General features: G+C 36.9%; 1 protein-coding gene across 1 annotated transcript in view; it reads right to left on the reverse strand.

Moving 5' to 3' along the window:
- Positions 1 to 14,363, reverse strand: part of SYNE1 (spectrin repeat containing nuclear envelope protein 1) — a 224,829-nt gene that overhangs the window by 199,535 nt on the left and 10,931 nt on the right. The window contains exons 3-9 of the mRNA XM_026044390.1: positions 13,748 to 13,843; positions 12,157 to 12,240; positions 9,676 to 9,696; positions 9,333 to 9,425; positions 7,584 to 7,762; positions 5,638 to 5,834; positions 5,389 to 5,498 (exon numbers count right to left, since the gene is read on the reverse strand). Coding sequence (XP_025900175.1) covers positions 5,389 to 5,498; positions 5,638 to 5,834; positions 7,584 to 7,762; positions 9,333 to 9,425; positions 9,676 to 9,696; positions 12,157 to 12,240; positions 13,748 to 13,843 — 780 coding nt within the window. The remainder of the gene's footprint in view (positions 1 to 5,388; positions 5,499 to 5,637; positions 5,835 to 7,583; positions 7,763 to 9,332; positions 9,426 to 9,675; positions 9,697 to 12,156; positions 12,241 to 13,747; positions 13,844 to 14,363) is intronic.

Raw genomic sequence — 14,363 nt, forward strand, 5'->3', positions numbered from 1 at the left:
ACTGTCCCTCACAGCATCCTCCTGGGCAAGCTCCAAAGGTGTGGGATAGATGTGTGGACGGGGAGGTGGATTAGGAATTGGCTTGATGGCAGGGTGCACAGAGTGGTTGTCAATGGTGCAGAGTCCAGCTGGAGGCCTGTACTTAGTGGTGTCCCCCAGGGGTCAGTTCTCGGTCCGGTCCTGTTCAACTTATTCATTAACGACCTGGATGAAGGGCTGGAGTGCTCCCTCAGCAAGTTTGCTGACGATACCAAACTGGGTGGAGTAGCTGATAGTCCTGAGGGCTGCACTGCCATCCAGAGGGACCTGGACAGACTGGAGGACTGGGCGGTGAGAAACCTCATGAGGTTCAACAGGGACAAGTGCAGGGTCCTGCACTTGGGGAGGAATAACCCTGGACACCAGTACAGATTAGGGGTGGACCTGCTGGAGAGCAGTCCCGCAGAGAGGGACCTGGGTGTCATGGTGGACGACAAGTTGACCATGAGGCAGCAGTGTGCCCTGGTGGCCAAGAAGGCCAACGGGATCCTGGGGTGCATTAAGAAGAGCGTCTCCAGCAGGTCAAGRGARGTGATCRKCCCCCTMYACWCARCCMTGGTRAGGCCACATCTGGAGTACTGTGTCCAGTTCTGGGCTCCCCAGTACAAGAGGGATGTGGAGCTGCTGGAGAGAGTCCAGCACAGGGCTACCAGGATGATCAGGGGCCTGGAACATCTGCCATATGAGCCAAGGCTGAGGGAGCTGGGCCTGTTCAGCCTGGAGAAGAGGAGGCTGAGGGGGGACCTGATGAGCGTGTATAAATACCTCAAGGGAGGGAGGGAGGAGGAGGGGGGCGGCCTCTTTTCAGTGGTGGACAGGGATAGGACTAGAGGAAATGTCTTCAAACTGAAGCATCGGAAGTTCCACAGGAACTTAAGGAAGCATTTCTTCACTGTGCGGGTGACAAAGCACTGGAACAGGCTGCCCAGAGAGGTTGTGGAGTCTCCTTCTTTGGAGATCTTTAAAACCCGCTTGGATGCAGCCCTGTGCCACGTGCTCTAGGTGACCCTGTGTGTGCAGGGGGGTTGGACTCGATGACCTCTGAGGTCCCTTCCAACCTTGGGCATTCTATGACTCTGTGATATAAGAAAATTTTAAGTATCAAAACATCCAAGATTTAAAAAAAATTAAAAGCCTCACTGTAATTTACGTGAATAAATATTGCAGAGAATATCATGCAAGTATACATAAATGCTCTTTCAAACAGCAAAACCACGTACATCACTTGCACAATAACATATATAATCTAATATCTATTCCACAAATCCAAAGACCCATCTAAGGTTAGACTAGCAGAAACATATCTATAATCTAGTACTATTTTCTCATATTCATATCTATATCTAAGACAGCTAAACCACTGAGATTCGTTATAGTTGTTTTGTTTTTCTGTAATATTTCTTCAGAGTGATTTACAAAATTAAGTAGAAAAAAGGTGTAAAATGTTCATCTGTTCATCTACTTGATCGTTTGTAAAGAATAATATAAGGCTGGCAAGTCAGTGTATATAAAAACACCTGAAACCTGAAGACAGGAAAAAATGGATGATAAGCATGAAAGGCCCATTGCAAGCTATGAGCTATCGTTCTGCAACATTTTACCCTTACCTTGAATTTCATAAAAGAAATGACAAAAGTTGGGATTGCTTGAAGTACTTCCTAGCAATATGAAACATATGGGAACAGAAGGAAAAAGGAAAAAAAAAAAAGAATAAAGAAGCAAATAAAATAAAGCAAGAAGAAAGTCCAAAGAGAATAATACAAGAGCCATCTGTATAAAAATGCATATTACTGTGCATTTAAAATATTAACAGGATCATATCTTTAATGTGTCTAGTGAAGAAATTTTCAAACCAGATCTGATTTCTAAGACTGCTAGTCAGTATATTATCTATCTGGAAAAAGTTACTTACCTTACAGCAACTGTAGTTCTTTGAAATGTGTTGTTTACACATCTCAACACAGGTTCAGATACGCACACATGATCCATGCATTAGAGACCATCTTCCTCTTAGCTCTGGAAATGCATGTATAAAATAGCCTATCCCTTGAAAGCCAAGTAAGGGGCAAGTTTCAATCACTACTTCACCTTTTCCAATGCAAATTCCTTACATTCCATTCCATCAGATTGAAGGGGGCAGAGGGAAGAACAAAAATTTGTGCAGACAACACATTTCAAAGAACTACATTATCTGATGATGGCTGGAGGAGATGAGGAAGAGGGATAGAGCATGGAATTCTTCCTTCCACCTCCTAAAAATCTATCCATATACATTTGCTATCAGGTGGGTTCTAACAAGCCCATCTTACATGTCTGGTCTGATCTTGTATGTATTTGTGTACCTAGAATAGAATCTGTATACAACAGCTCTTAAAACTGAATTTCCATTTATTGTCTAATGAATTATAAGGCCACAAAAAGAGGTCACATGTGATTCACTGCTAATGCTGTGTAATGGGAAAGGGAGAAGTGCTCTCTCATTTAAACAGCTTTTTAGTTTATTTACTTAGTCAAGATGTCAGAATACTCCTCAATAAAAAGAAGAGCAAAATCATATGGATTTTATGATAAAGAAAAGCAGTACATATACTATGATTTCAAATATTTACTTCTATCAGAAAAAAATTGCAAAGTGATAAGCACATGAATAAATAAGTAATTCTTCCTTTTAAAAACAGAATCTATTATCACACATTTCCAAAAGCATTTAAAATCTCTCTGTTGCATTCTTAGGATTTAAATTGTGACTTTACTATTTCTGTTTAGTTAAAAAATACAAATATATCAAGAAAGCTCTTAATTATTTTCAAAATTGGAACATGCTAATGTGGTAGCCTTGCTTAATCTTGTGATTTAATTCATACTTTAATTCTCACCAATCCATAAAAAAATGGCCTGAAAGATGCAAAAGCACCCTGCAGAAAAAAGCCTACAATTTAGTTGATTATGAAACTCTGGGTTGTGATAATTCTTTTCAATTTTCTCCTTAAATAGAAAGCATTTATTGTATAAACATGGAATGCAACATTTTTTATGCTGGATTTTCAACACTAGAACCTCTCTATAAGCATCATGAATAATGTAATATCAATGAATGGGAATGAATGACACTCTTATTTCCAAGGGGATTATCTGGATAACATGTTTTATCTATTTATCCTGCAGCCAGCAGCATCAATGCAATTCCTGGCTTCTTATTCCCCCTATACCTCCTAGAATCATGTAAATTACTATATTAATATTTGTTGGAATTTTCACATGAGCATCTTCCAAATCCACCATAATGATCTTCTTGAAAACTGAAGTACTGAATACTAGAAATATTATGTATTTACAGATTCTTCCTGAGAAGTCATAAGCAACGGAGCCAAGAGTACAAAATAAGCCTCTCACTGTGACATATGACAAAGGGAAAAGGCGTTAAGGAAGGCTTAGACAAAGAAAAGTTTGGTCATTCAAGAGCTTATATCTATCCAATCCCAAATACATGAAAGCATTGCACTGTTGTTTCTAAGAGAATATTTAGGAATTGATTCCAAAGCACATTTACTGCTTTAGGACCTGAGCTCATGCATTACTTAGCAGACTAGCACCATCCGGCCTCTGCCCTATCAGCGCGATCATCCCTTTTTGATTAGAGGTGCAGGAAGCAGGAATTGCCATGCACATTAGGAGTGAGGTATGCAGTACATATGGATCCCTGATGGGGCTGAGACATTCTTGAGATGCAATAGCAGAGTCTGTGTTTTAGTCTGGCTCTCAAAATGCAAGGCACTCCATCACTCATGTGAAAAGGAATATAGTTCTTCCTCAAGAAAGAGGATCAAAAATTATTGCAGTGTCAAACTCATCTTTCTTTGCTCAAAGTTGGAAAGTTATGATTTATGCAGTACAGCATTCACAGAACCTGAGGTTCTATCAGAATACACTTGGATTGCCTTTGGAATATCATCACGGCATCTGAGACGTGATCCAGAACTAAGCATATTAAATAGAAGAATTTGTATTGCCCTCCTGGTAATTTATAGGAGTAGATTATAATTCTAACCTACTGCTGATGTAATCTACCGGTAAATCTGGAGATAATTTGTATCTTCCTCTTTTAGAGACCATGCTGTACTCTCCGAGAGCACAGTCAGAGGCAGGCAGAGCATCTCTGTGAATGGAGAGGCTTTTACCTAGGCTCTCTCCTGCCACTTCTACATAAAGCTCAAAAGAAGGTGGCAAGGTTGCTCCTCTACGTGCAGACCTAACTCAAGGAGCAAAGCAGCCCTAGGAGAGACCCAACTGGGGCTGTTAACAGCAGGAGCCTCCTTATGTGCTGGCTGGGAGGCAGCAGGACTGTCTCTTCCCACCACAAGCTGCAGCAGGAGGCTTGGCCCTCACTCCCTTCTTCTGTAAGGGCCCATCCATCTTCCAGTCAGATGCTCTGGCATGGGCACACTCAGGTTCTCAATGTGATGCTGCAGCAAGGAAAAGTAACTGCTGTACTGTGGAACTGGACAGCAAAACTAATGCTGTCTTTGTCACACCTAGCAAATCACAGAGCCATAAAGAACTAGACTCACTCTTTTGAAAGCTCTTCTACAGCTCTGTAGGGGATCTGAAGCAACACAGAAAGTGCTGCCTCCTTCACCCTTGCTGAGGCTGAGCAGATTGCCTCAGCAGTACTTCCTGCTGTGTGCCATGAAGGAAGTGAATGATAAGAATAACCAAGTGAACCACAATTCCTTGGCATCCCTACGTACAACCATTCTAATGCAAAGCATAAATAGAGCACAAAGCACAAGTAAAGCAAACAAATAATACAAAAAAAGTCATGACTGAAAGCAGCCCTGTAGAGCAAATAATCAAACACTACTGTGCAACAGAACAAAATCTCTGTCAAGACCATAACTGCCTCCCAGGCCAAAACGACCAAAAGTAGGGTCTAAACAATCTCTTAGACTACTTGCTCTTATCCAGCAACACAGTGTAACGGAAGCACAAATGACTCATTGCTTCAGGTAACTTCTTCAGTAATTGCTTCAGTATTTCAATCTTATTACTGTTGTGCTTGAGAAATACTTAGTGCAGTTTAGGATCCACGGGACTGCTACCATTTACCATAACTATTTCTGTTCCTCTTGCCTTCTGATGCTGAAAATGCAAAGATCTCTGCAGGATGACTATTTTCCCGACCCACCAGGAAGCAATACAGCTTCTTTTGCATTCAGTTGGTCTTGTCTAATTTTTTCTATTTGCTTTCATTTTAAATGCTTTTCAGAAAAAAAAATACGATAAAATATAAAAGAACTATGAAAATATTTATAAACCCTCCACCATTATAAGCTCTTTAGAGAAACTTACATCATTCTCTTGTGCATCAGTCACTGTATGATGAAGATCAGGATAGTACTTCAGAAACTGGGCTACATAGGTCATGATAGACTTCTCATCTGGCTTGTCAACATCCACATCTAGACAATTAAAGAAAACAAAGAAAATTAGAGGTGAATAGCATAAAAATGTTACCTAGCTGTCTAAGCACTCTAATTTAGAGTGTTCGATTTAACTTATGCAAATAGTCTAAACTTTATTCAACTATGTTTTAGGTACCTTCTGGATCAAGAAGCTTTGGGATTCCTAGTTCTGCTTCTGCAAGCGTGAAGGCTTCTTCCAGGTTTTCCCTATTTGATCTTCCTTTCACTTTCTCCATGTCCACTAAATCTGGACGGATAGCATAAATAATGGAATGAAATGCAACACCACTCCTCCAACTTTGTCCAAAATCTTTGATTTCTATTCCAACTTGCCTAAAAATATGAAAGAAAAAAAGTGATTCACAAGGACATCAGGACTAGGTCTAATAAGAGAGGAGATGAGAGACAATGAGCTTGCTAGTGGTAATATGCCGATGGTATTTTTTTGACAAATGAACTGCACTATACATAGAAGACATACCAAATTTGCAGATTTATTATTTCCTTTTATTATTCATCCCCTCATTACTGAATACTTCATACCTCTCTATTATAACAACTGCAGTCCAGATAAGTACATCAGCATTGTTTAAAATAAATAAAAAAAAGCAGAAACTCACTAGTGTCATCTGTTTTCTTCTAAAATGAAAGCCTGAGCCACACTATCACTCAAATTCCTTAAAATTCTTATCTAAAACTACAAATTCATGAATCCAGAACATTACACTTTTCCTAAAAAATAGAAAAAAAAAAAAAAAAAAAAAAAAAAAAAAAAAAAAAAAAAAAAAAAAAAAAACATACCCCAAAAAAAAAAAAAAAAAAAAAAAAAAAAAAAAAAAAGGGAGAGAGAAAAACCTTTTCAAATCACTTTATCTTTTTTTTTTTTTAAATATATACTTAGTCTGAGCATGTAAACATCTTTTTAAGTTTTCTCATGGAAAAAGTATCTCTTAATGTTTCATTCAAAATACACTTAATTCAAGAAAGATTTATCGCCTTTGGGGGCACTTGGCCAACCATTACACATTACAGTGTAAACAAATGCTAGGCAAAATGTACTATCATTTCTCTGTGCTTTTTATAGTCTGTCCTTCTTTCACATAATGTGGACAATTTGATTTATGGACCTCTCTTTGCTGGAATTTTATATGTTTACATCTCTTCATAATTTGCAGCTGCTTACTTTCAATTCCTCTTACCTCTTACTGGCAAAATTGCTGTAGGAAGAATGCCCAATTAGACTGAACTGACTTACAAGTTATTGTATTCTACCTATTTATTGAAGAGCTCAAGAAAATATATGTCCTTATGATTCTATTTAATTGTCCTGAGGCACTACTATTGTAGACCTGGCTAGTCCCCCTCCGCATTACTGAATGTATTTGAAGAAATATTCTTTTATGGTTTTGATTTTTAATTTCCTATTGTAGAAGCAATAATATTGTGGAACCAAATTACTATTGTTTCTTTGATCCAATTTATGGATTTTTTCCTCCCTTCTGTAAGCAGAACAAATTTGCAATAACTGCACCAAATTAAGGAAATACTCTGAAGTTATCAAAAGATTGCAAGCCTGAATCTTTGAAATAATTCAGTTTAAAAAGAATGAACATTCAGTAATATGATAGTTGTATCACAAAATCACTATAAGATATTCATGATTTTTAATGATCAGCATTTGCAAAGCAGTTCTAGAATTTATTGTTCCCTCAAGATCTGTTGCCGGGAAGTGCTATTTCAGTGTGGAACTTATATCGTCACATCAATTGTTTGGCAGCAGGACTAACATATTGTGATTGAGACAATATTGAATTCTCCTTTTCTGTTCCTCATTCCATCAAAGATAACTCCATTCATTATTCAAAAAATGTAATGGCTTGTAAAAGTAATGCAAATTATTATTTACTATTTGTAACAAGTAGTTGCTAGGAATATTTAGCAGCCCCAATTATCAAAAAAATATGATTGCAGATGCTATGTAAACACAGCAAAAGGACAGTCACTGACGGACTTAGTTTCAATATGAAGAAAAAATTAAGAAAAAAATTAAGATACAAATTTGTTAATGTATAGGTTACTCACTTGGCTGCTGTGTACTGTATCCATTTCAACAAAGCCTTCTTGGCACTTCCCTGGACCTTGGTTACCACCTTCCGTTTGCTTGGAGGACTCGCAGTTTCTGAGCTGACAACGCTCTCCATAGAAGAAGCGCTGCTAGACAATGACTGCAGCTGTGGAAGGTTGCTGGTCAGCTCTTCGATCTGTATTAAAAAGAGAGACACATAATCCTCTTAATTCTCATCACTTCCTTTAAAAATACAGGACTGAAATTAAAGTTGAATGGGACAGTTTTTGGCTTTATTTTAATTGTATGTAAAAGTACCCTTGAAAAATCTAATTTATGTGTCCAGATGTCTGTCTTAATTTCAAAAGTATAAAACATCTAGGAAAAATTGACTTTTCTCACATCCTACAGCTAGACCAATATGCAAATGGGCCATATTAATTATGATCAAAACAGGAGATGGTGGTTTATATTTAACTTAAATTCAAATTATTAAAAAAGAAATCTTTTCATTTCAGAGGAGACTCTTTCAGCTTATAGAATCTGAACCACAATACCACTTCAAACCATCTTTTCCAGATGCTTAACCAACGGCCACCAGGAGTGAGCATCTTCTGCTTATGATCAGCTTCCTCCTCTTCCTAGCCCTTTCTTAAAATAATGAGAGCAATATTGATGATCTTATCTGGGTAGTGTTTTTATTTATGCCAAAAACAATACAGTGGTAAACTCAAAAGCACCTCTTCCTAGGAGTGTTTCTGTGATGGAACAGGGAATGCACTACAGGCGAACAGATTTATAGCACATCGTGGAATGAGTCTTCAACAGTGAGAACCACAGTTGTCCTGTATCTCTGCTTTCATTTGTGTTAAAATGAGATATTCATTTAAAAAATTAAAGAAAACCTCAAAAATGCTTGAGTAAAACTGATGCAGATCATTCTTAATCACTTGGAAAAGCATGACCTTTCCCCATCATGTCAGCGAGACACAAATAAAAATGTAAATGTCATTCTAGGTAACTTTTCAGGAAGGGAATCTGAACCCTTGCGATATTACACTGATTGGTGCTTAGGAGAAAAGCAGCCCCTGGACATATGTAAAATCACACCACAAAACAGCCAAAGCCAAAGGGCTCTACCAAGGAGAGCAACAAAAATATAGTTGTTTTTTTCAACCGCAGAGCAGTGACTCATTTTGTTAACTCATATGGTCACGATCTAGAAAATCGTTTCTTCCTCCTACCCAACTTCAAGGAACACAAATCATTTATGATTAAATCCCCTCTTCATTTACAGCTAAATTTTGTCCATGCAAATATCTGTATCTCCCAGTACATGTTTACACCTATTTACACCTAACACATTAATGTAAAACCTGGAAGACATCAATGGCACTGCAGCTGGACAGAGCACAAGCATCTTCAAGGTTGCTAAAGGTACTACACATTGCACTAATTCACAGTTCTTTTCCATGTTGTTTCCCTTGTTGTCCTATTATATTCTTCAGAAACAGAAGTGGGAGAAACTATCCCAGCAATAAAGGAACATCATTATGGATCAGATCAATCCATTCCAAAGACAGGTATTTACCCAGTGTGAAACACTGCTATCAGCAATGGTGGCTTTATTTAGGATGAGATGCTCAATTAGTTACAAAGACATTTAGATATCAGGACAGATTAGAATGACACCATACAAAGCAATGATTGGACATTATTTGAACAGGCTACACTGAATGACAAATACATATAAATATATATCATACCTGAAAATATAGAATTATGGTCCACACCAAGCCAAGAACTATAGAAGGCCTACCATCAGCAATATCAGTTGAGTTAATGTTGACAAGCTTAATCTATTTAGGAAAAAGAGTATATGTTACTATCACTCACATAAGGAATAATAACAATTATGAAATGGATTTCAAATAGGTTTTATATTTTTATGCATTTTTGCAAACAAATAAGTCTTTATACAAAAATAATGTTGAATGATGGAATTTTACTTTGTGTCCAAGTACAGTTATAGATAATGAAATTGTGGAAGCAATATTTAATTTCAAGGAGAAAAAAAGAATGTAAATGACATAAAACCATTGTACAAACCGGAGATCCTCTGTATACGGACTAGCATGAAAAACAAAGGGGAGAAGATGATACACACAACAACTTGAAAATGAAAAATGTATTAATTTAACTTTAGAATGCAAAGAAAAGACATTTTAACAACATTTTACAACAGAATTAACAACTAAAGCAAATTAAATATTCCATAGCAGACATACATCACAAATTACACAAGTTATTCTTGCTATAGTTCTAAATAGATGTGGAATGCAAAGAGGAAAGCTAATTCAAGAACAGATGAAAAACAGGAAAATGAAAAGCATAAAGCAAAGATAACAAAAAAGAAAATGGCACAGTTATCAAGTAGGGAGCCTTTTATTGTTAAGGATTTTATCACCACCTTTTAAGAGTTCCTAGAGAAACAAACATGACATTAATTCTTTAAAAATAAGTAAATATGAAAAACTGAGCTATCTGTGTTCACATGTAGTTATTCCAAATTCCCAAATGCTAATCTAGCACAGAAGACAGACTCATAAAAGTCAGTAAAGGAGGAGATAAATAAAAATAGATCATAAACAAAATTCGCAGGAAAAAACAAAACGTTCAAGGAAATAGAAAAGAACAGGCAGTATTGGAACATTAGGAAATATGGTGATCCTAATTCCCTTGGGAAAGTCAAGAGTGTCTGCCACCAACTGTGAAGTCAGTGTGAAGAGTAGTTGAAGTACTCATGAGCTGTAAATTTGCTCATGGGGGGGGAAAAAAAAAGATGATGGAATTGCTTTGGGGAAGTAGCAAAAGAAAAGCACAAGACTGACTTTAAGTAACCTGGTTCCTCACACAAAACAGAAAGATTACAGATCTCTGAATCAGCAGCTGGAAACCCAATAGATAATATCAAGAATGAATAGCAAAAAAAGGCAGGGCTCTTTATGAAATTAGAGCTCCACAGGCTGCTTGGAAAGAGAGAGAGAAGAAATCCCCACTGATTATATTTACAATTCCCTCCATCAAGAAAATCGATGGAGCATAATATTCCAAAATGAGATCTGCCAAATTTCAAGCTTTTTTTTTTTTTTTTTTTTTTTTTTTGTAGCATAATGGGAATATTTGCAGGAATCTGTCTGGTTAGTGAAAATAGGAAATTAGTTTAATCTGTAATAATCATTACTTACGAGACAGTCCACAGTGGGGCAGAGGACTTAGCAGTCCAATCACCTCCACTGTGAGAACTATATACAAATTTGAGGGCCTTCCACAGCCCATTTCTCTTTTCAACAGACATAACGTGGTTTATTGTATATGAATATCCCTCTTTTCCGCTCCTGTTTTTCATTCTTCTCCTCCAGTAGTGGGCAGATGGGATCTGAGCTGGGTCATTCATCTAGTCACCCATTGCAATGGGCTACGTAGACTAGAAAAGCAAGGCTTGTACTCCTCACTCTAGACTTGGTTAAGGTTATACAGGCCTTAACAGGAAAGAAGCTCTCATTTTCTTTGAGTCTTCCACTCTCCAGTTGCATATAACATAGATTGCATTAGCAAACTGTAATACACTAACTAGTAAAATTGTGGTGTCAGGCAGAAATTTGATTTGTATATATTGTCTTTGATTTGGTTATATATTTTCAAAAACAACGAAGATAAAAAACATCTTGGTTTTTTTTTTTTTTTTTTTTTTTAAACAAGACTCTGATAATCCCACACAACTGGAAAGCTATTAGGTGAAGATGCTGTAGGGTTAGAGAGAGGAAAGGATGCCAAAATTCAATGACTCCTGGTGCTATGACATTGGGGAAAATAAAGTTAATACAAAAGACTGATATAACAAGAACAAAAATACCTATAATCTAATCTGAAAAAAGTTAATGTAATAAGTATAATACGTACAGAAAAAGAAGAAAAAAAGGGAGAAGTAGACTGCCTTTATACAGCATTCATATTTAAAACACTGAGTGGGTTTTTTTGTTGTTGTTGTTTTTTTTTTTTTTTTTCCCCAGAACCAATCCTGAAATCAGTGTGAAGTCCCACCAAACTAATCAGGGTCACATTATTCTAAATTCTTATCTCTGCATTTATAGGAAATAGAGTATTGCAAATATGGTCACTAGTGAAGTCCATAAATCTATGCCTGTAACTATAAATTGATAAATGATCCTCTGCTCAGGATCATTATGCCAAACTTTGCTGAGAAGAAGAAGAAGGGGAAGAGTTGAAGAGTGCAGAAGGGGGGAGGGGGGAAGAATATCATCCAAGGTGATTCTCAAGAAGAACTCAAAAGAAGAAAAGCTTTATCCTACAAACTGCTATATAGTAGTATACTAGTGCTGGATCTTGATACTGTTGTTCTACACATTTACAGCAGTTTTTAGGCACTATGTAGAAACTAAGACTGCACACATAGCTCAGATTTAGAACTAGAGCAGATAGGTGGATACAAATCATACCTTTATGGAGTAAAGAAGGAAAAAGTAAAGGCAAAAATAAAAAGACAGGACTAACTATAATCAAACCTACCCGCCTTCCTTCTAGGAACTTAAGAGCTGTACCAATGTTGGCAACCCAGTGAATTCTCTTCAGTTGACGTCCCTGCTCACATGGCTTAAAGAGAAAGAAACATGAAAGTCTCAATTAAATTTATGTCAATTTGCTGAAAAAAAAATCGAATTCTAGGTTGTTATAACTGCAAATGCACATAAGACAATCTGATTTACATGTACAAATATTTAATGGAAAAATCAAATATGGTTTTTAAATATACCAACATGAAGGAGTGATATACATATGACGAAAGTAAACGTTATAGTTCTATTATCAAGTATTACCAAAAATCTTACCTCGTGAATTTTCGAAATGTTTGTTCAAATTTTAAATATCCTTAAATTATTTTTCCTCAATTCATGTAGGATTTTAAAAAAGACAGAATTCCTTTAATTAAGGATATATTCTAGTCTTCTAAACATTAAACTCAAATTAAAAATTCTTCTCCAAGTCTTATATATTAAGGTAAATACATAGCTACTTACTACATTTTAAACTCCCAGTCATAAAACTGCAGACAGATATCACACAAGTTCACTAGAGATTATGAAATTCCTTTTGCAGTTTCTGCAGAGGATCATAATCTGCTATATATGACCTGTAAATTAACCAGGTAGTGCGCTGGTCCTGTCATCTCTCTCATCTTTCATAGATTAACACAGGCAGCATACAATCCAGTGAATTTCAGAATCACTGGTAACTGCATTAAAATTATTTTCCTGTTTTCCTGCTTAGGTTTCACCACAAGGGGGAGACTTTTTTTCTTAGACGAACAGAAACAGAGAAATTGGAACATTTTGGCAGGGCAGAAGCACAGCAGAAAGCAAAGCTTCTTCTCTCACGCTACTACCACTCTCGCAGTCTGAATTACTATTTAATTTTGGCTATTGTCCAGAATGAAAAAATTCACATGACATTTCAAAAGAGCAAGCGACCCTTCCAAATTACTTGAATTCGAAGAAACAGGTGACTTTTGCAGCTGCCAGAGCAGCAGGCAGACGGACTGCTGCTCTGCTCTTGCATATGCTGCTACCTGCTATGTACAAAGGGTGAGCAAGTGAGAGCCCTGGGCCAAAACCCCATCATTTCCCTCCTACATCACACACAGCAATAACCTGGTTCCCTTGCCATGGACACAGTGGCAGGGAAAAGTCATTTGGTATCAGCTAAGGTTCCCTACTGCAGCAAGGCAGCCCCCAGGGCAAATGGCTTTTAGATCCCAGAGAAACATTAGGTGCTCCCTGTTTTCTTAGAGAGAAAGGGATAAATTAAATAATGAAAAATTTTCGTGTTTAAGATTCATTGAAGTGCATGCTAGGATTTCTCACCTTGTCTGTGCATCGTACTAACACACAGATGAAAGAAAACATAAACAAACAACTTTTATAAACTAGTAAGACCAAATTAATAATAATAATAATAATTTCCATTTCTAATAACTTTTTTATATTGCAACCAAATAGCGCCCTCTGTGGGTAAACATATGGTATTTAATTATAGAAATATATCAGAAAATTATACCCTAGGAGTTCTGCAAATATATATTCAGAAAGAAGAAGGTTCTTACCAGTTTCTGTCCTGAGAGGACTTCCAAAAGGGCTATCAGCATTACCCCGTCTTTGATATCTTCAAACAGATCATTGACCAACATGGGAGGATTGCGCTGAAAAGTGAGAAGACTTCAGATATAATAACAGTTCACTCGCATTGCAGCATTCTTCCCTTTCAAACATATAGGCAGAGAGTTTTGGTCCCCTTTACTACGTTTTTTAATGCTTAATATCACAGAATCATTTAAACATCGCTTTGTCACCATGTTGTCTATCTATGGAACATCTCTGGCACACTAGATGCCTTCTCACACTAATGATACAAAGGAAAAGATGAAACCAGACAGATGGACAAATGCATGTGAATCTATAAAATACACTCAACTTATGGATGTAGCATTGCAGTCGGATTTCAATTTATCAGGCTTTTTTTTATCCTAGTTTTACAGATGTCATTGCAATTCCACTCGTTTGGTCTGAAAAATGAAATGTATGAGGGAAAAATCCTTTAAGCAGGAGTGTGGCTTTTTGATCCACAATACTACTCTCACAGCTGACATTTGTTTTACTAAATCGCTGTAATTTTTCTCTTTTTTTTTTTTTTTTTCCTCCAGGCTATGTAGTCTTCCAGTG

The sequence above is a fragment of the Nothoprocta perdicaria genome, unplaced genomic scaffold (assembly GCF_003342845.1).
Source record: "Nothoprocta perdicaria isolate Ctin4 unplaced genomic scaffold, notPer1 scaffold_36, whole genome shotgun sequence".
Lineage (NCBI taxonomy): Eukaryota > Metazoa > Chordata > Aves > Tinamiformes > Tinamidae > Nothoprocta > Nothoprocta perdicaria.